The 23,034-nt window shown below is 38.2% G+C and overlaps 1 protein-coding gene across 1 annotated transcript in view; it reads left to right on the top strand.

Annotated features, from left to right (window-relative positions):
- Window positions 1–23,034, top strand: part of RYR2 (ryanodine receptor 2) — a 682,530-nt gene that overhangs the window by 369,882 nt on the left and 289,614 nt on the right. Inside the window, exons 18-20 of the mRNA XM_070228795.1 lie at window positions 17,142–17,260; window positions 17,612–17,745; window positions 19,219–19,460. Coding sequence (XP_070084896.1) covers window positions 17,142–17,260; window positions 17,612–17,745; window positions 19,219–19,460 — 495 coding nt within the window. The remainder of the gene's footprint in view (window positions 1–17,141; window positions 17,261–17,611; window positions 17,746–19,218; window positions 19,461–23,034) is intronic.

The following is a 23,034-nucleotide window of genomic DNA, read 5'->3' as shown; positions in this document are numbered from 1 at the left end:
TTCTACCAGAAGTAGACTTTGAGACAAGGATTGAAGGGCAAGTTTAATTGGGACATCAGTGGACATGAGAAAACGCAGAGAAGGGGCCAGAGAGGGTGTGTTGACAAGCAAGTTACCACCATGGGTACCTAGAGCTTTCTTCACTGGGGAGTTCTGGGAAACCAGAACATGTTCCTTAGAGTCATACCACCTGAGGGGTGAAGGAGTTGGGGTGTTTATAAGCAACTTCTCTCCGTCATTGGGTCATACTGCTCCCAGCAGGCATTAATTCTGGGGCTTCTCCAGCTGCCACTGTGGTCAGAGCAAATCTCAAAGCAAAGAAATGCAGGAGCCGACAGTTGGAAGTCAGGCAGTGTTCACTGTATGGAGAGGATGAGGTTTCGGCAGGGCCTGGCGGGGTCAGTTCCTCAGCCACTTCTGTTTCTCTCATTATATGATAGAGAGGCTCAGAAAGGGCAGCTGGACAGATTTTTTTTGCCCCACATTCTGCATCATCTAAAGTTGCCCAGGATCACTAGTGCATAAAGCTTTAGCAGAGTATCTGATCAGTTTATAAGAACAGCCACTGTGAATTTCTTGAGGGGAAAAAAGATAAGTCAGACGTTGTCCTAGGCTTCATGTGTGACTGTCTCTGGACCAAATTTAACTGAGAATACAAAAGATGTGTTTGGGCAAGTACAGTTGATTGCGTTGATGTGTTTATGAAGGCTGGGTTTTTCCTTAGGACGTGCCCAAACAGCATTTCAAGCGATAGCCAACTAAAAAGAGTCAGCTGGTTAGGAGGCCGCATACTTTTTCTGAGTCTTATTTTTTGTGCAGTCTATTCCCCAGAGAGTTTTGCAGTGAGTAAAGTGCCCTTCTTCGGGATTCCTGCCAATTCCAACCCACTCCTGGTAAGTGCCATGAATGAAGTTCCCTCTGGGTTTAAGCAGAATAAGGAGTCTTTGAGTGGTCTTGAACTGCCAAAGCTTTTTGCGTTCACACATGATGGAATGATGGTTTAAAGCTTCCAAAGATGTCACACTATTGCTTGCAAGGCATAAGCTCATCATTTTTCAAAGGGAAGATTTTGTAATCTGTCCCAGAATCTTGTGTGCAGGAAGTTCTTCCTCCTTAATATCTACTTAAGGTGTGAGCAGTTGAGTTAGAAAGAGTATGAACTCACAGGATATTATATGAGCTCCACTGTTAGTGATGCAGAAACCATAGCTAACCTTTCTGAGTGGTACCAGCAATTCAAGCAACACTAGTTATAACAGAGAGGGACAATTTTCCAGGGGATAGCCTTAGAGAAGGCAACTTTAGCTTTTGGTTCAAAGCTTTTGAGTTTGCAGAAAGTCAGCTACCGTAGGCCCGGGAGGTTATGCACCTGAACCTTAGGAGAAACACTAAGTCAGAATGATGATGACATTTGAACACTTTTTAAAGAAAATCTTTTGTGATAGCTGCCGGGATCAGTACCTGTTTGACCCTATTGCCCCATACCAGAATTATCCATCTGCCTCCTGAGCTTCATCTATATAGCACATTACAGTGATTGATGTTTTTAGTAATGATCCTGGGTCATCAAGTTGTATAAATTATGTGCAATGCTGATGGATCACTTAAGAAGACAGGGAAATACAGAATACATTTTTCAAGGATATTCACTTTAAATGTTTGAAATAATGTATTAACAATTAAAGGTTTTAGTTTAGTAGTAACCTTTGGGTAGCTAAGACCGTTGTCAAAGATTACTCATTTTTGAATGATGCTAGAGAAGTCAGCATTCATCCATCCTCCTCCTGCCTTTCTCAGCAAAGCATCAAGTTGTAACTGTAAAGAAAAAGAGGAGAGAAAATGGAGAATCTGGATTTGGAGAGCTTCCTGTATTTTGATATATTTTACTGGCAATGTGAAAAGCAGAAAAAGAAGTCCCCCAAAGTAAAGTCCAAATGAAACAACATTCATTTCTGAATTAAAAAAATGGTTAAAGTCACTGGGTTATCTGAAATCTTTCTCCTTTTCAGAATGCGTTTCTAAAAGCCTTTGTGTGGGATACGTGGCAAAGTACATTTCTAGATAATGATTCTTGAAATGAAAAAAATCTTCAACTGTCTCATATTTGAGGAAAAAATATAGTATTTACGAAATATAGTTGATTGATTTTATAATCATTTTCCGTAGTTACTCATTTAACCGTATCACTCGTTTCTAGCAGTAGGTGTTAAAGTTTGAAGGAAACCGGAAGTGCTGGGCAAGAGCATCCTGGCTTTCAGAGACACAGAGGGGGTCTGGCTGGCCTTGGCCCCGGTGTAGCTCTCTGATTGTGTGATGAATTGGCAAGGCCTTTGGTTCTTTTAATGTGCTTTGTCACTAAATAGGAATTCAAATTCACACATAGGTTCCTAATTCCGCTGTCCATTTCTTGTGCTTATTTTACATTCTTGGTCTATCTGTTTGACAGTTCTTCTTCAGTGGTATATGTTGTGATTCCTTTAAGGTAGTTGTGTTCACAAGTGTCTGTGCATACTGGTCAGTGAGCTTGTGTTGTCCTGGAGCATCCGTTTCTCTGATACGTGCTGCTGGGGCAGGACCCATGCCAGGCTCAGTCTTTGTCACCCCAGTCTGTTTAAGGAGCAGGGAGAAGGCAAGCCCCAGGTCTGAGAGCTACAAGTGCCAGAACACTGACCACTCCATTTCTGCCAGCATAGGAGGGGATGCTGGCCAGGGCTTTCACCCTCAGAGAGGAGTGCGATTTGACAGAGGCAGGCTCCTTAGGCCCTCGTTAACCAGCCACCTAAAGATTTGGATGAGGCGGGAATGAAAGATTGAGCCCAAGAGGTGGTCAGTTGGCACCTGTTTTCGTCACTTCCCTTCCCTTGGGGGGCTCTGCTACTCTCCTGACATTACTCCACATTGGCCCCAGTGGCCGGGCTGTTGCTGTCAGTTTTGCAGCAAAGGACAAGCAATTGTCTTAAAGCAGTGGGGAGAGAAATTTACAACTTCACCTTGCCCCCGCCTGTCGTGTGTGCCTGCTCTGCTCTCCATCTAGGCTGCAGCCCCCCACCTCCCACCTCCCACCAGTTCAGGAGGGCCTTTATCTCTCAGGGGTTTTCTTGGGCAGTTTCTGAAATCCAGCTTTTCATCTTACTTCCTTAGATTCACTCCTTTTGCTGACTTTATTCCTTGCCACACGCAGCCCTTTTGGTTGGCATTCCACAAAATCCTGGTTAGCTATAAGAATGAAAAAGGAAGTCTTGTCTCAGAAAAACTACATTATCCAGGAAGGGCTCACTTGAGAAAAACAGCTTATTAAAAAAAAATTACAGACAGTGATTTCTACATTCGACCTGGGCCATTTCTAGTCTTCTCTGGACACTGAGCTTGGTTTCCTTGTTGTGGGCAGAAATGAAGTTTCAGCAATTCTGCGCTGCTGGGAGAGGGCTGTGTAATGCCAGTGTCTGACTGATGGAGTTTTGCTCGTGACATTCTGGTTATGAAATATTTTTAGCATCATCTTTGGTGAAATAATTACACTGTGTCCCTTGCTTTCAGTCAGGCTTAGGGTTAAGTGTCTGTGATCTACCTTAGGTACATGGCTTAAGGCCTCCATCTGGAACTGAGTTCATAAGTTTCCTTGCAGTGTAACTTATTCCAGTCTTCTCAAGTCAACTTGCCTCTTGATTGAATTAAGCCTTTTCTGTGCCAAGGCTTTTAAAGTGTGTTCTATTTACTTGGGTGCAGTAGTCAAAAGAAGGAAATCAATCACTACCCATCTGAATCTTCCATCTTCATTACCAAGGCAGGATGCCCCACTGTCCTGGCATCCTCCCTTAAGGTCAATGCTATGCAGTAAATGTAATCTGACGGACATTAGCTTGGCTGCGTTGGTACCCACCAGATATGGCTGCTCTGGAGAAAAGTAAATAGGATTAGGTCTCAGGGTGTAGTCAATGCAGTAAGAAATGATCTCTCAATGACTGACAGTTGCCCCTCTCCCTTATCCCTGCTCCCCTAAAAGGGTTTCCTACCGTTTCATCATCAAAAATAGGGTTCACCTCTGCCAAGACTGCCTCGTCAGAAATGACAGCTCTTTCTTTAATCGTTTTCCTATTTCTACTTATTTTTGTACTATGTTAAGGAGAAGCATAGCTTACAGGTTACAGGTGTGGATTCTGAGTTGGTATGGACTGGCTGAATTCCAATTTCAAGCTCATCCTTTATATCTGCATGCCTTAACCCTTTTGTGACTCTGATTATTGCCTATAAAATGGAGATTATAGTAGTACCTACCTCAGAGGGTTGTTAGTAAACACTAAAGTTGTGTTCATTAAATTAAATGAATAAAAATGTCACGGTAAGAACCTTGCACCTGGACCCGGTTGCACAGTGGTTAAGTTCACATGCTTGGCTTTGGTAGCCTGGGATTTGCCAGTTCGAATCCCGGGCCCAGACCTACTCACCACTTACCAAGCCATGCTGTGGCAGGCTTCCCACATATAAAATAGAGGAAGATGGGCATGGATGTTAGCTCAGGACCAGTCTTCCTCAAAAATAAAAAAAGAATCTAGCACCTTTTTCTTTTGTAATTAGCAGTTGTTGATAACTACAAGATTATCTTGATTTTCTTAAAACAGCATTTGCAGTATAGAAATAAACTTGACATGTATTCTGTCTACTCAAGTCAAAATAATGAAAACTGCCAAGAACTCAGATGAAAAGTGTGCCTTTGGCACAAGGGTGGGGATGTTGGGAAAAGCAATTAAAAATTGGAATGCCAAATCTGCGCATGGATGTGGAGGTGCGAATTTGCACTATACACACCGTACAAAGACCCTGGGCCAAGGACTTAATATAAAAACTTGTGCAAAACGCAATGAAATCTACAGGTACAAAATTATAAAAGATGTGCTGGATTCTATGCTGGATTCTTTGGATCAACAAAGATCTAAAACTGGAAGAAGCTTGTGCAAAATCCAAGCCTGACTGCTTGGACTAAAGGCAGTGTCTGCTGAGGTGTGGCAGGGCCAGTGTGAGCCCGAGTGTCCACGCCTGCTGAAATGACTCCAGAAGATGATCTGCTCATGAGGCTACTGGTGTTTGTGCACCCAGCCTAACCTAGACCAGACAGATATTAAACTAAAGATGCGGAATAAGAAGAGGGGTTGGAAGAAAGCTAATAAAACAAAGCTCACTGGTAGAACTGGGTAATGCGGCCTATGGAAGCAAGGTTTTTCCATGTCGACACTGCTATGACTCAGTATGGAGAATTTCAGATGGAAAAAAATAATAATAGCAAACACTTACACAAGCTTTCCATGTGCCAGACACTCTTCTGAACCCTTTAAATACATTAACTCGCTTAATCTTCACAATAACTATTAGTATCCCCATTTCATAGAAGGGAAAGTGGGGCACGGTGAAGTTACTTTTCCAAGGGCACACAGGATGTAAGCAGCCAAGGCAGAACTTGAACCCTGGCATTCTGGCTCTAAATTTCATGCTTTTTCTCATCATGATAGATGCTGCTCAGATTCAGGGACGCAAAGGACTGACTGTGTGCTGTTGTGTTCTTCTAATGTCATGAGGGAGAGCAATAACTTCCATGTAAATAGGCAAGTTCGACTGACATAGATTCATAGAATTTCTGAGTTGCAAGTGATTTTTTTAAGGTATTCTAACCCAACTAGCCTCTCTTGGGCATTACTGCCCGGTGTCCCCTCTCTCTCATTTGCTATCTTGAACCGCATTACACAATGCAGGTTTAGAGGTGAATGATTTAAAATACTGCTCTTCACCACATGGCCAAGTATTTTAATGTCTTCTGGTAGTATTTTCTGATATTCTCAGATCTGAAGCAAGTTTCCTAAAAATATATCCCCTTTTAAATGTGTTTTTAAGTTATACTTTGCTCTACACATATTGATAATTCTCAGGACCACATACCTTTCTGCACATAGTACCCTATCTAAAATTCTGGGTTTTGGTAAACAATTTATTGCATAACTTTTCTCCCTCCTCTTAGTCCACACTTGCCAAGTATCAGAATTAGATCATCCTGTGCACTTTTATTTTTTCCATTTGTGGTCATTGTAAATGATGCCTCTGGCTTGTCCTCATACTACAAAAGAACTTTTTTCCCCTCAGTTTTTTTGAAATGTAATTGACATGCATCACTGTAGAAGTTTAAAGTGTACAGCATAATGGTTCGACTTACATATCTTGTGAAATGATTACTACACTAAGTTTAGTTAGCATCCATCATCTCATGTAGATACAATAAAAAGAAAGAAAAAAAATTTTCCTTGTGATGAGAACTCTTAGGATCTCCTCCTTTAACTCTCCTCTATATCATATAGCAGTGTTGGCTATAGTCATCATGTTGTACATTTCATCCCTTAGCACATATCCATCTAATAACTGGAAGATTGTACCTTTTGACTGCCTTTCTCCAATTCTCCCTCCCCTCACCCCTGCTTCTGGTAGCCACAAATCTGATCACTTATTCTATAAGGCTTTTTTTTTTTTTTAAGATTCTACATATAAATGAGAGGTACAGTATTTGTCTTTCTCTCTCTGAGTTATTTCACTTAGCATAATGCTCTCAAGGTCCATCCATGTTGTCTCAAATGGCAGGGTTTCTTCATTTTTTATGGCCAAATAATATTCCATTGTGTGTGTAAATATGTGTGTGTGTGTGTATAAAACAACTTCTTTCTCCACTCATATGTTGATGGACACTTAGGTTGCTTCCATGTCTTGACTGTTGCACATAATGCTGCAGTCAACATGGAGATGCAGATATCTTTTCGAGTTAGTGTTTTGTTTCCTTTGGATGTGTTTCCAGAAATGGAATTGCTGGATCATATGTTAGTTCTATGTTTAATTTTTTGAGGATCCTTCATACTGCTTTCCATAGCCGTTGCACCAATTTGTATTCCTATCACAAGGGCTCCCCTTTCTCCACACCCTTACCAACACTCGTTATCTCCTGTCTGTTGATGATAGCCTTTCTAATAGGTGTGAGGTGATATCTCATTGTGGTTTTGATTTTCATTTCCCTAATGACCAGTGACGTTGAGCATCTTTTCATGTACCTGTTGGCCTTTCATATATATATCTTCTTTGGAGAAATGTCTATTCAGGTCTTTTGCCCATCTTTTGATTGGGTTATTTGCTTTTTTTGCTATTGAGTTGAATGAGTTCTTTATATATTTTGGATATTAATCCCTTGTCAGACAAATGGTTACAAATATTTTTTTCTCGTTCCATAGGTGGTGTTTTCACTTTATCGATTGTTTCTTTCACTGTGCAGAAGCTTTTTAGTTTAATGTAGTCCCACTTGGTTTTTTTTTATTTTGTTGCTTGTCCTTCAGGTGTTATATCCAAAAAATCGTTGCCAGGACCATGTCAAGGAGCTTTTTTCCCGTTTTCTTCTAGGAGTTTCATGGTTTCAGATCTTACCTTTAAGTCTTTAATACATTGCAAGTTAATTTTTGTGAGTGGTGTAATATAAGGATCTAGTTTCATTCCTTTGCCTGTGAATATCCAATTTCCCCAGCACTGTTTATTGAAGAGACTGTCTTTTCCAAGAGAACTTTTGAAATTAACACAAAGCTCTGGCAGATGCTATAATCATTTTACATTTCTGACCCAAATAATAGTTCTCAATAAATATTTGCTGCTTTGAAGTAAGTATCTTTTTGAAGAAGTGATTAATCTGTATTGCTCTGGCCCTAGAGGATCTATCTTAAAGATGCTCAAATGTATATATTTTTGAAAAATTTATTTAAAGAGCTTTAGAGCAATTACATCTGCCAGCATTTCTGTAGATACTAATATTTCACAGAGAGACACACCATTTTTGGATTTTTTTTAAAACATTTTAATGATTGCATTGTTTGGCCAAGGAAATCTTTAGTGAATGTAGGGCACTGTGCTGAGAATGTCATATGTATCATTTCACTGGATTCCCACAATAATCAATAAGGTAGGTTCCATTATAATTTCCATTTTACAAATGAAGAATCTGGAGCTAAGAAGCTCAGAGGTAACTTTTTCAAGGTCAAATGAAAGTAATGGAGCTAGGATTAAAATTGTGTGGTCTGTAAACTCCACCAGAGCAGGAATTCTATCAAATTTTGTTCCTCCTTTTGCTCATACCCGGGACATAATACAGGAATGGCCCATTTTATGTACTCTGTGATAAATGAACGAATAACTGGGGAAAAAATAACACTCATGAGTAAATAGCAAGATAAGAGTGTCTAAAAGTATTTACGATTTCTTGTCTGGCACTCAGCACTCTGTGCGCTTTGAGACACGGCAATTTATACAAATAAATATTTGTGTAACATAAAATTTCTGACATTACTGTATAACTGTTGTATCATGAACTCCTTTTAATTGACATTTACTTTTCTTGTTTTAGCTGTCCTTTAACTTCTCTAGTTTGTCTATCTTTTGTAAAGAATCACTCCCTAAATTGAAGGCAGCAAACCTTCAGAGGCCTAATTGAGGCTGAATAGTACATGATAATTACATTGCTCATTTTATGTGTTTTACTTCAGCTAATTTACCCCAGGAAACTTTTGACTCATATTCATCTTGCCTTCCAATAAAATACCCTGGGTCCATCTTTTTTGCTTATCTTGCTAATGCATCCGTGATATCCACCTTCCTGATACGTATAACAATGTAGTTTACCTTTTTCTTCACTTACTTCCATTTCTCTTAATTTTTCTCTCACTTTCCTATTTTTTTCAAATTGTATTATATTTTAACCTTACGTCTGTCACTTTTTCTCTCCTCAGTTTTGTATTAGCTTGAGATTTAATGAGATTATTTTCTTCTCTAACTTTAAAACCATCATAAAAAATTATGGATATCTGCAATTATATATTTTGCCAATTTGGCTTGATACCATGTCTTTTGGAGATTATTATTTTTAAGCCTTTATATATTTTAATATTGATGTAAATTTAGTCTATTTTCTTTCTCTATTTGAGTGAGGTATGGAAACTCTATTTGGAGTAACTTTTATTTATTTCACAAAGTAGCCCTTTGCTTTCAGAAAGAAAGCAAAATGTATATTGCTTCTTTTTTCTTTTCTCCCTCTCAACTCCTTTAAAAATGTTAACTATGGGGCCAGCCCCATGGCTGAGTAATTAAGTTCCTGTACTCTGCTTTGGCGGCCCAGGGTTTTGCTGGTTCGGACCCTGGGCGTGTACATGGCACCGCTCGTTGAGCCATGCTGAGGCAGCATCCCATATGCCACAACTAGAAGGACCCACAACTGAAAAAAAACATACAGCTACGTACTGGGGGGCTTTGGGGAGAAAAAGGAAAAATAAAATCTTAAAAAAAAAAAGTTAAGTAAATCTAGCAGTTTATCTCAAACTGAAACTCACATTGTTCCTTGACTTCAAATTTATACCCATTTTAAATGAACAAACAAAAAATTGTTCCTTTCTCTCTCAGGGCTTCAATCTGTGACATGCAAAACTCACTGTAAACATTGAAAAAGTTGTGTTGTAATTATGCTAGATGTTGATTCGCTATTCAACTCCTGGTGTTTATTCCAGGTGGGCCCCGCCCTCCTTGGTTAGGGAGAGCAAAGAAAGCTCCCAATCAACTCAAACTACAAGTTTCTGGGCTGGCCCAGTGACGTAGCGGTTAAGTTCACATGCTATGCTTTGGCTGCCCGGGCTTTGTGAGTTTGGATTGTGGGCAGGGACCTACACATTGCTCAACAAGCCATGCTGTGGCAGCATCCCACATGTAAAATAGGGAAAGATTGACACAGATGGTAGCTCAGGGCTAATCTTCCTCACCACAAACAAAAACAAAAACAAAGAAAAGTTCCTGCCATTTCTAGTTCCACATTCATGCCTACCCATAGAAGAAGGACAACTTGGATGCAGTGCACGGTTTACCAATCACTGGCAGTTCAATTAAAATCAGTGGAATAAAACAACAGATCATGTGCCTTTATGGAAGCCTCCCAGATGCATAGGCCCAGGCACACACTAAGGCATTCTCACATAACTCAGAATCTCTCACGGCCTCACCTTTGGCGTGTAGCAAAATCCCCCCCAAACTTCTTAGGTGTCTCCTCAGCACAGAGCTAGCTGGACTTGTCTTCTGTTGTCTTTCCCCGCTGCTCACTTGATTTGCAAGGTGTTCTTTTCTCATAGTGTTAATGCCATGAGAAGGAGTTCCTGTCAACTAGGAGTGCCTTATGCCTTATTTTAGCATTTATTATTTATTTAGTCTACTTGCTTAATCTTTCACTGTCTTTTTGGCTCAACAATCTTGTCTGAAGAATGCAAAGTTATTTTTACAGTTCAGTCTCCTTCTCCTTCTCGTTTTGTCGGTGTCTCTGTCTCTCTCTCACCAAGGTCTAACAGACCCATTAAGTTTCTCCTGGATTTACTACCTTAACTAATTTTATTTTGATAACTAACCTCGATGTCATTTCTTCGTGTTGATCAGTAAATATTTTCCCTGGATTTTATTCTGATCACTGTTGTCCATTCAGCATTTTCCTACCTTTTTCTAATTTTTAATTTCTGTTTAAAAAGAAACATGTTTATAATGTTTTCCTGTTGATCCTTTTTATTTCGTTTCACTTGTCTTCTGTATTATTTTGTTACAAGCATAAAATACTAACAGATGCTTATATAGCACTGCTCAGATCCAGGCCCTGTTCTAAATGCTGTGTATGTATCATCCCCCCGGTTGCTACCCTTATTGTCTCCGTTTCGGAAGTGGGGACACTTGAGCACGGAGAGGTTAAGTAACTTGCCTGAAATCTGCCAGGATTCAGATCTGGGCACATTGACTCGAGTCCATGCTTGTAACCGCTACATAATACAATAGAATAATAACAATACCTTTTATTATTATATTTCCTCATTAAGCCTTGTAAATATTGAGTTGACCTGTTCTTCTTTTCAAAGGATGACTGTTCTTCGCATACCTCATTACTGCATCCAGGAGCAATCTCCCGTACCTGCTGTGGATGGCTTGGCTTTCTGTGTTCTTTCTATTTCATATTTTCATCTTCTTTCCCAGTCATGTCCCAATGTATTTACCCCACTCTTTTTGCTTGTCATATCACTTCGTTTAAATTTAATTACCCATGGCTAAAATAAAAATTTCCTTATTTCCATTCGCCTTCAGTGAATGATGCGGATATTCATAGTAAGGTCTGACCAAAATGTTACAGAGAATTGTAACTCCTGGTGGGGGGAGGGGGAGAAGCAATCTGTGGTTTGAATACTTTGGAATTCCTGCTTTGTCTAATTCTAACTGTCCACGATCCTGCTGTGGACACCACCTGTCCGTGTGCTTGCATGTGCCGGGTCCCCAGAGTTTCCTTGAGTAGGGGGCAGTCTGATTCATGCTACCCAACACACAGGTCGAAGCCTTCCTGTTCGCTCACCTCTAGCTTACACTAAATAGTTTCCGTGTTGAAATTTTCAGCTGAGGCCGTGTGCTCCTTCTGGAGTTGTTTGGGATCGTTACTCCCACTCACAGTGGAGATGTAAGAGAGACTTCCCTTCTCTCCAGGCTCAGTCACACCCGCATATCCCTCATGCATTGAGCACTAGGTTCCATCTGAACCCACACACACCTCAGTGTCTGAGGTTATTTTAATTTTCTTTTATGTTTGCAAAACACTTGTAACCATAGATGAGAAAACAATATCCTGGGGGGTTGGCATTATGCTTTCCAAGTCAATTGCTTTTTGTTGTTCTCCTGTGATGATGATGGGGGCACAAGTATCATGACTTTCTCTGTCTCCACATTGGCCTCCTATGCCTGAGTGGCTACCAGTCTGATTCTAGTCACTCCTTCTCTCAAATGTGCAAGATTCACCAATAAGCTTGTGCCAACTTGGTTTGGGGTGAAATCCTCAGGCTAGATTCTTCATAGCAGGTAAAGTCAGACCAAATATAGTACCTCTTCTGTGGCTTGTTTCCAGTTTCTCTGTACAGACTCTCCGCAAATTTCTTTCAACCTTGGACCACCCTGGGCATGATCCATGAAAAGAAAATAGCACAGTCAACTTTGACCCCAGATGAAGCTGCCACAATTTTGGAAGCCAAGTAGCAAACGTATAAGTTATCAGTAAGAAGCAAACAGGGCCACTGAACTTTGATTACAGAAAACATGACAAGGAAACTTCTCTACCGTCGTGGCACTTGGATGCTCCCAATACCAATAGGTTATTTCTAGACATTTTGTTGCATCCTCAGAGATTTTTCTTTCTCAATATAAATAATACAATATAATTAATAATTATATTATAATAAGATATATTATAATAAAATGAATTATAATTTATAATTAATAAATATAAATAATTCAGAAGGTTACAGGCATAAAAGTTTTAAGACAAAAATAGTTAAATATTGCGTGTATTATACATTTAATGTTTTTACTCTCAACTTTGCATTCTGTGCATAACCCCAACAGAAATGGAATAAAGCCCATAAAAGTTTGCCTAATTCACCAAGTAAAATTTTTCCTCAATGAAATTAAAATATAGATAAGGAGATCCTAGAGCTAAGAAATATAAATTCTCATCTCTGTTGTATCATATATCTTATGTACCTTTAAAAGGAAGATCAAAAATTTTAATATTAATGTCTCCAGATATAAAATATATCAGAGTAGGTACTCTATATACACTTCACAATAATGAATCTTGTTATGAGTGAATAATTGCAGGTTTGTTTTCTTTAAACTGAAGGTGGGTACTGGTGGTCCACTTATATTCATTCACGTACTCATTTGGCAAATTTGAGATGAGCTTCTTCAGGCCAGAGTGTGCTGGGAGACAAGGAGGCAAAATGGAACCAGACCCTGCTCTCAAGGGCTCATTCCCTAATGGGAGATTGAATTGAAAGTAAATAATTTGAATAAAGCATGATCAATACTACAGAGAAGGAATAATTCATCCCAGGATGTTGGTAAAAACTCAACAGATGATTGAGATTCTGCAGTCTCAGAAGAGGGGAGTGTATTTAAGTCTGAGACTAACAGGCACAAAGGACTAAAGATGAGAAAGACTCTGCCTTGCAGGCCATGTCCACCTGCTTGCTCAGAACAGTGTCTGGGAGGTGTCTAATAAGTATTTATGATTAATAGTTAGGTAAAAGTATATATTAATCATTCTTTGTAGGAGGAAGTGCTGGGAACGGAGGCTGTAAAGGAAGGTTGAGCCATCCCGTGAAGGGATGATATACGACTCTACAGGAAAGGGACTTGTACCTTGGAAGGTCTGGGAAGCCACTGAAGATTTTCAGCAGGGAGCTGACATCAGTTAAATGTGTATTTTAGAATAATACCTGCTCAGAGTGTGGAGGATGGATTAGGGAGGGAGGAGAGACTAGAGGCAAGGAAGTAATAGGAGGCTATTCAGGGAAAGGAGAGGATGAGTTTAACAGATAAATCAGGACAGAATTAATGAAGTTTAATGACTAGATTTGGGAAAATGGGAAAGTGAAAAGGGAATTCAAAAGTGACCTGAGGCTTTTAGCTTGAGGATATGGATGAACAGTGGACCAGAGAAGCAATTTTACGTGTATATGTACAAAAAAAGGTAGTATGTTCAGTTTTGGAAAAGTTGAGTTGGAGGCGCTTAGAGACATTCTGGATGAAATGTCCAGAAGGCAATTTGGAAATGGTGTTTAAAATCAACCTGAAATAGTCTGCCTAAGTTCTTGTTACTCCTCCTTACTAAGGCATAGCAGTCATATTAAAAGGCCAGTACCTGGGGCCGGCCCGGTGGCGCAGCTGTTAAGTGCTCACGTTCCGCTTCTCGGCAGCCTGGGGTTCGCTTGCTGGTTCAGATCCCGGGTGCAGACATGGCACCACGTGGCACGCCATGCTGTGGTAGGCATCCCACATATAAAGTAGAGGAAGATGGGCATGGATGTTAGTTCAGGGCCAGTCTTCCTCAGCAAAAAGAGGAGGATTGGTGGCAGTTAGCTCAGGGCTAATCTTCCTCAAAGAAAAAAAAAAAAAAGGCCAGTACCTGAAGAACAACTCTGGTTTACTGCTATGTACTACTCAGCCCTGATATAAACTCTTAGTACTAATAATTTGTGTGCTCTGTGCGTGGGAAGTGGTAGGTTTGTTTATGCTTATTCTAAATTTATGGAAGGAAAATAAGTTCACGTAATTTAGGTAAAGAATAAGATTAGGCTTATATAGAATTGTTGCATAGATTAAAACTTAATTGTGATTATGTACTATATAGAGGACAGGCAGGGAATGTTCTTGCCCATTTGCTGTCAGGAAAACAGGATTGACTAGTTTTTGTGAATTAAGTATTGAGATTTAGTGGTAGAAATAAAATGGAAATAGACATTGTCTTCTATTATAGTATGGGCCTTTCTAAAAATGATTCTTGCTATAAAAGTTATGCATGCTCACTTCATAGAATTTATGAAATATTTGAAGTGTACTAAACCAGCAATAACCAGCGTTAACATTCTGATGAATTAATTTCTGGTGTTTTTTGAAATTTATATTTTATACAAATAAATATATTTTACACAGTTACAATCATAATGCAGATCCAATTTTATATCTATTCTTGAAAGTTGACATTATACATTATGCATTTTCTTAAAAAATTCACTGAAATCATTTCTATAAATTTATTAAAACTTGTGAAATCAAATTGCTTTGGCTTACTAGTTTGTGTGGGTTTTTTTTTTTTTTTTGACAATTTGTAGCACATTCAGAATTATTTTATTCGGTAATACAGTTATGATCTTGCAAGCTTTAAAATTTTTTCCTTGAGAATCTCACAATAAGCGTTAGACACTATTGCCATTTCTGGGTCTTATTCAGTGTATTTAGAATTTAATTGTCAAATCATCTTTAGCAGAGTATTGCCATTATAATAAGTGCTGTTTTTCTGTCTCATATTTTACCCAAGGATTTGAGGCATCTATCAGCATAATCTTTATCTATACACGATACAGTCAGTCTAGCTAGTCTTTATTTTTTTGCAAATGAGTCTTTTGGTGTTTCCAATTTGTTTTCCTTTAAGAATTTCTTACTGCAAAAAATAAAGCACTTTATTTGTGGTTTATTCCAATAGTTGAAAATAAAAATAGTTTTCTCTGACTTTTAGTTGTCAGATTAGAGGCAGTCAGTCCTTTTCAACTGTTGAAACCTAAACCTCTGAATGAATATGAGAAAAATCAAAAATTTATTTTCATATTGTGTTTTAGGATATGAGCTGTTCATTTCCAAAATCTAGTCTTAAATCTTTTCTGATATGTATTCAGGTTTATGAATGCTGTGGGCTTTCATGAGTATTTATTTACAAAGAGAATTTACTTTTCTTAGTCTTCTACTTCTTGGTCTTTTTTCTTAATGGTTGCACTCAATAGCAGAGATTGGCAAACTTTTTCTGTGAAAGGCCAGATAGTGAATATTTTAGGCTCTGTGGACCACAGAGCTCTATTGTAGCAACAACTCAGCTCTACCTTTTTAATTCAAAATTATTCATATAGGCTGTATGTGAATGAATGGGTGTGGATGCACAGTACAACTTTATTTACAAATATAGGCAGCCACGTGTTCTATAGTAATAAGTAATGGGGGATGAAAAAAAACACCACCAGGATAACATATGACTAATCTATTAAAAATGCTTTTTCCTATTATTTTAATTTACTTTATCTCAGAATGAATGTTCATTTTATTGCTACATTTTTAATAATAGCAGAAGCATACAATTTCAGTACCCTTATATAAACATCTTCTTTAACTTAGCCATCAGCCTGTTGTATTATTATTTTCTGCTATCTTTGATTTTTAACTGGCACGCATTGTTAGAAGGCAGCAACTGGTTTTGGACCACACCAAAAATTAACTCATCTTTTTGAGTATTTTTTTAAACTGAATACACATTCATATTTCAATGCATTAAGTTATTAGTGAAGAAATTAGCATCGACAGCCCTTGTCTTGGAATGGATTGGGATTTGGATCAAGTATAGATTGTGATAGCCATAGTGAATTACTTCCATATTTTACCATGTGTAAACCTGGGCACTTTACATTCCTTCTCCAAGAAAGTGGCTCTATTTGAAATGTAAAATCCTTTCTGCAGGGTCTCTCTGGGGTCTCACCCAATGCTGTATAGCTCTCAGAGAGAGGTCACGTTTTCTGAATGTGGTATCTAGTTGCTGTAAAGCACCTGCATTCTCATGATTGACATGGCAAGCTTGCTCTGAAAACATGAATACACACGTACACTTTAGCTTTTCAAATTCACGCTAAAAATTCTGCATGAATTTTTTTACTTTCTATTCTCTTTTTTAAACTTTAAGATAAGAAAGGATATATTCCATTTTTATCTTCTCTGATGGTTAATACCTAAAAGTATCACTATTCCTAATCAGGCTTGGTATATTTCTATGTATTTTGTATTATTTTATTTTATATATTTCTCTTGTTTTGCAAACTAAGAAACATTTTCAACTATAAACCTCCAGAAGAATGTAATGATCTCCGTGGGTTAGGATGCCTTGTTGCAGGGTTATAGTTTTAGTGCCAAGAGTCTTCACAAGGAGGCCCGGAACTACCTGTCCCATTCGTCCCCCACTCTCTCTGTACTCCAGGCACACCAGGTATGCCCTCCATTTGGGGCTGGACTCAGGCCTGTACTGCCCTAACTTTCCCATCTGGAGAATGGTCATGAATGTGTTTTCTGAGGTCCCACTTAAATGTTGCTTTCTTTAACACTTCCCGTCCTCTCTCCCAAACACCACCTGTCCTCTTTCACAGTGCCCTGTGACAAATACATGGAGCACATAGTACAGTCACACACTGCATACCAATGTTTTGGTCAATGACAGACCACATATATGACAGTGGTCCCATGAGATTAGTACCATATAGCCTAGGTGTGTAGTAGGCTATACTATCTAAGTTTGTGTAAGTATATGCTATGCGGTTCACACGACGAAATTGCCTAAGGACTCATTTCTCAGAACATAGCCCCGTTGTTCAGTGATGCATGACTGTAATTATATGTTGAACTGAATGAATCCATAGAGAAAAGGGAAGACTCTGTCATTGTAGACTGGTTAATCATATTTTCCCCCTTTCTTTGTTTATCTTTAGGTATTCTTGAAGTTTTACACTGTGTGTTAGTAGAAAGTCCAGAAGCTCTAAATATTATTAAAGAAGGACATATTAAATCCATTATCTCACTTTTAGACAAGCATGGAAGAAATCACAAGGTTAGTGAACCACTTTATTGCCATGAGTGAATTCTGGAATCATTTTAATATGCTTTTAAAATAAGATAACTTTTAAAAGATGTGTGTCAAATTTTTTGTGAATGTTTTTCATGTCTTAATTACAACCAGGTAATATTGTTTAGTGTTTATTTGTAGCATCAATGGGAGAAGGAACAGTTCTCAATTTGCATATGAAGGAAAGTTGTAAAATAAGTGGACACATTGCTGTCATGTTTAAATGACTGGGTCAGAGGTGACTGGAGGGAACGTGCTTGTGTCTGTGGAACATGCTGCCGATACTTGACTATGAAAAGGGAATTAGAGTCAGCTGAAAGTGATTTCTCCTTTCAGGTTCTGGACGTCTTATGCTCTCTCTGTGTTTGCCATGGAGTAGCAGTCCGTTCTAACCAGCATCTCATCTGTGACAATCTCCTACCCGGAAGAGATCTGTTATTGCAGACACGCCTTGTGAACCATGTCAGCAGGTAGATTCGGATAGACAATGTCACCCAATAGATAGCGAACCAAAGGAATTCATGTTCTAGCTCTGCAGCTAAGACACGGTCTGTTTGTTTTATTAGGATCTTTCATGTATTTCCTCACTGAAGCGTATAAGAATTTTTCTACCAATTAGATGCGATAATAACAATAGATGAACCAAGCAAAATACTCATTTATCAAACAAATGTCTAAGAGCTTTCATTCACATTCCTGTGTAGCTGGATCGTCATTGACATCTTCAGGAGCAGGCTGACAATTATACAGGAGTACAGTTGTATATAATTATGTTTTATACCTTTTTAGAACATAAGGAAAAACCCTACCCTTCAATACCAACTTTGAAGTGCCCACTATGTATAATAAAAAAATTGAATTAAAATGTCAAAAATATAAAAAAATTCCACAAACAACCAATAAAAATACATTTTCAGTTAGACCTACCTTCCAAGATCTCCAACATTTATTGAGTGCTGTGAGCCAGCCACTGTGCTAAGTGCTTTATGTTTTTTCTGCACTGTGTTTGTATGAGGTGCTACTGTCATTCACGTTTGACAGAGTAAAATATTGGGACTGGAAATGGAACTCAGGTCTGACTCCAGGGACTGCACTCTTAACCATCATGACATGTTTCCTTCCTTATACAAAATAATAGTAATAATAATAATAAATACAGCTTACAATTAAGTAAATATTATCTGTGCTTGTAATAACTTTGATACACTGTATCTGGCAGCTATCCAGAAAATACTTGCTACCTCACCCTGTTTTAAATAAAAATGTAGGGTTTAGTGTGTATTTCTATATCGTGTTTTTCAAACAGGATTGATTGAAGACTTCCTTCATGGTTCTTTATCCTGTGTAATAGACCTGCTGTTAATGAGTGGTGTTTCCTGAGGCCTTCTCTAATCTCTAGTATTAACATAGAGGATAAGTCTCCTTGTAAAATGCAATTAAATACGACTAACTAGAAATTCTATTCACAGCACGGCATAGAGAACAACAAAACTGACTGTTCACCTGGGTTCCTTCACTAACGACCTGCTTCAGCTTCATACCCTATGTGACACAAAGCTTAGCTTAGGAAAATGTCTGCATCTGCTGGATTAATAATAACTCTATTAATTCTAAGGGTCTACTATATTGAATGACTCACCTTAAACATGATTAATGATATAAAATATGCTGAAGAGCAAGTAAGAATGAATATTAGACCCTTGAGTGACATTGCCAAGTAATCCAAAACACAAACCCCATTTACTGAATGTTAACTGTAAGACTGACCGTCACTGCGTACTACCTCAGTGGTGGTTTCAATAATTTCGTAGAACTTAAGGAAACATACATTTAATATGTTGCATCTTAGAGAGGCAGGACTAACGTTCAAAAATGTGAGCTGAAAATTGAACAATGAAACGTTTGTTCAGATTTTTTTATGTGCTATTCCTATCTCTTTAAAGCATGAGACCCAATATTTTCCTGGGCGTCAGTGAAGGGTCTGCTCAGTATAAGAAATGGTACTATGAATTGATGGTGGACCACACGGAGCCTTTTGTGACAGCTGAAGCGACTCACCTGCGAGTGGGCTGGGCTTCCACGGAAGGGTATTCTCCTTACCCTGGAGGGGGCGAAGAGTGGGGTGGAAATGGTGTTGGAGATGACCTGTTTTCCTATGGATTTGATGGCCTTCATCTCTGGTCAGGTAAGTACTATCCGTTTTCTTTCACAACATTCTTCAGGGAAATCTTTTGCCCTTCCTGTACATTTCCTAAAAGCTATTGATGCTGTTTATATTGGATAGATATATTGTTCAGAAATTTAGTGTTGAAATGATGAGTGAGAGTATTAAGTAAGAACCAAAATTGCACTAGGGCAAAAAGAAAACTTTTACAATTATATACATTTCTAAAGGACTGTATTGTTTATTAACAATACATTTTAAAAGTAGCATTCCGATGCATGAATCAATGGCAAAAAACTTGTTTATTCCTACTTAATTTTAGTTGGTATGTGCAAAGCTTTTACCTCCAATACAAAAAAGAACTGAAACAACCCCTAGAAAATAATTGAAACAAATAAACTAAGTTCCACCTCCTGGTAATAACGTAATGTCAGGGATCTGGAATTTGTAAAGTGTATCGTGAGGTATCTGTTCATAATCAAATGACACTTTGTTTTGGAAATATGGAACTGTTTAGAAATATATGAATAGTTATTTCACAAGCTACAAACTCTCAGCTTTGATGGTTGAGTATATATTAAAAATGAATAATATTAAAAAATAATACCCTTGAGGCTAGCCTGGTGGCATAGTGGTTATGTTCGTGCACTCCTTTTCGGCAGCCTGTGGTTTGCAGGTTCATATTCTGGGTCTGGACCTACACACTGCTCATCAAGCCATGCTGTGGCATCTTCTTACATACAAAATAGAGGAAGATTGGCACGGATGTCAGCTCAGGGACAGTCTTCCTCAAGCAAAAAAAGAGGAAGATTGGCAACAGATGTTAGCTCAGGGCCAACTTTCCTCACCAAAAAATAAATAAATAAATAAATAAATAAATAAATAAATAATATTCTTTTTTCTGATTTATGAAAGGGAATGTTTGGTTGGCTCTACTTAAAAGTTGAGCTTTTGAGTATGTAGATGTTGGAATTCATCTGGAATCTGCAGACATATGCTTGTGTTCATAAACCTCCATGTAGAATATAGTTCTCATATGACCTTGACATATTTTTTAATGCATTTAGCATATAGAAAATACAAAAAAGTACCTTACATTGTTAAAAGCTAAGTGTTGCCTTTTATGGGGTTCAAGTGATATTCGTTTGATAGGCCTTATAGCTTATGAAACGAAATTTTAAATTTAAATTGAATTAAACCCAAGAGTTTATGGTAATGAGTTTATAAATGAAAGCACTCCATGTAGTTGTATCTAACAGTAATACTTACTGAACTTTCTTTTATTCAGTGCCAATAGGTCAGTAGTCTGGAAGAGATAAAGCTGTATTTTGGATATTTCATCTAACCACTGGGGCATGTCCTTGGGACCCAGGTTGTAGTATGGCGTTGGCATGTCTTATGCACAGGAGTACTGTGCTGGTTCAGGCTACAATAACAATGTCTGTTCCCGTAATTAAATTTTCCTACTGACCAAACAGAGGCAAAGAGCATTAACTTCAGAAGACCTAACAAACATAAAATAGTGGTAGTGTCTATTATAGAATACATTTTAACTCTTACCCTCCAGATGTCATCCTCTCTCCTTACCCGCTAGTATCACTCCACACAAAATGGGTATTCAGGTAAATGAATGAAATGTGTTAACTTGTTTTCCCATTACACCGCGATTAGGGAGGAAAAGCATTACTCTGATAAGACGATGCTGAATTGCTTCTAATTATTTTACCTTCACCATTTTTAATTTTGCATTTAATTTGAAGCTTTTTCCTCAATACATAGAAAGAACCCAGTGCTTATGGAATTGAACTGTGTGCAGTTTGCCTTTCATTGCAAAATAGAACACTAAGAACAACAACAAAAAATTGAGTGAATCTGTGAACATATTATAGTGCAGGACAGTAGGTTGTGGAATTTCAGGAGAAAGTCCTCTTGAAACTTTATGTCGAGAAAATATTCAGCTGTTTTTTTAAATGGTAAGAAAATATGCAGCATATCAGCCTGTAATTGAAAACTGTGTTCTCTTAAGCCACTAGAATTTATTAAATGCTTTATTAATCTTAGATTCACAGTCAACAAAGACAAATCTAAGTTAATTGGCTTCTGACTGACTTACAAAGTTAAATGCATGGTAATTCAGATCATCTTCTTGGAGTCACTCTCCTATTCTTTTTCTTTTGAATAGTTGAGGTAGAATTTAAAGTATCGAATATCTGTGATTTCTGGGCCACAGCACATTCTTTACCACTTAACTTTTTGTGATTGGAGAGTAGAGATGTTCTTTAGAATCAGAATTTGGCCATTGGCAAAAGTTTTGAGCTATGTCTTCATTTATTCTTTCCAATTTAAACTTTGCACAGTGTGCTTGCTACATTCCGCCTCTGTGAATGCAGAATTGGATTTGGGGCATTCAAATATCCAAGTATGTTTGTAATCCAAGTTGTAAGCGCCAAAAGTGTGAAAAGCCTTGGGGCTTTGGAGAATTTAGCTATAGAAGTATGGAGGAATGTTGTAGAACAGTGCCGGAATGATAGGTACAGGCTTGTAATCCAGGGCCTTAAGTCGGACTGCTGCTGTCTTCTTTTCTGGCTAATGCAGAGAACAGGAATGTAGTTCTCCTATGGATTTGCTGTGAGTTCATATAAATGCAACCTGAAAATGCTTCTAAGTGGATTCAACAACGTGAGTGCCATTGAAACGGTAGGCCTTAGGTTGTTCACTAGTGATCTTTTGTATCTTACCTGTTTGTTTCAGGCACTGCAAAACAGTGTTCCATGGTGACTTTTAGATAGTCATTAGCATCAGCATAATAATATCCTTCAGACTGAGCAATACATTTGGATTATAGTAAATATTTATGTAATAACATTATTATTAGCTACAGATCTTGATACAAACAAGGATATAGACCTATTTCTGTAAGCCCCATTGTTTTTATATGATTTTTTTAAAACTGCCTTTATTATACTCAGGGAACTCTAGAAGAACCACTTGATAGTAAATGTTTTGCAGGTTTGAATATTGATAAAATAAAAAATGTATGCATTTAAAAAACAGTAGATATATTCTACTACTGGCATTTCAAATATGCTGTTGGTAAAAATCGTGGCATGTTAGGAAAAAAAGGTGTTATGAAAAAAGCAAAGCTTGTATCATGAAATCTATTTTTGTCTTTGCTTAAATTGAGGAATTTTGTGTGTTTGTGCTTGTGAGCATGTGTGTTTGGGAGAATCTTACTTTCTTGTCTTCCAGTATGCCGTGGGGATTCTGATATAGTCAAGAATGGGCTTAGGCCAGGGCCAGCCTCATGGCCTAGTGGTTAAGTTCAGCACGCTTTGCTTTGGTGACCTGGTTTTGATTCCCAGGTGTGGACCCACATCACTTGTTGGCAGCCATGCTGTGGTGGCAACCCACATACAAAATAGAAGAGGATTGGCACAGATGTTAGCTTAGGGTGAATATTCCTCAGCAAAAAGAAAAAAAAAGAAATAAAAGAAAAAAAGAATGGGCTTAGGCCATAGTTTGACCAGGACAAGAAATGACGTTTATCAAATATCATTTTCATGCCTCAAATTGTATCCTGCTGTACTTAAGAAGC

Source organism: Equus caballus, chromosome 1 (assembly GCF_041296265.1).
Source record: "Equus caballus isolate H_3958 breed thoroughbred chromosome 1, TB-T2T, whole genome shotgun sequence".
In the NCBI taxonomy this organism is placed as follows: domain Eukaryota; kingdom Metazoa; phylum Chordata; class Mammalia; order Perissodactyla; family Equidae; genus Equus; species Equus caballus.
The sequence above is the reverse complement of the archived record's forward strand: the minus strand, read 5'-3'. Positions and strand labels throughout refer to the sequence as shown.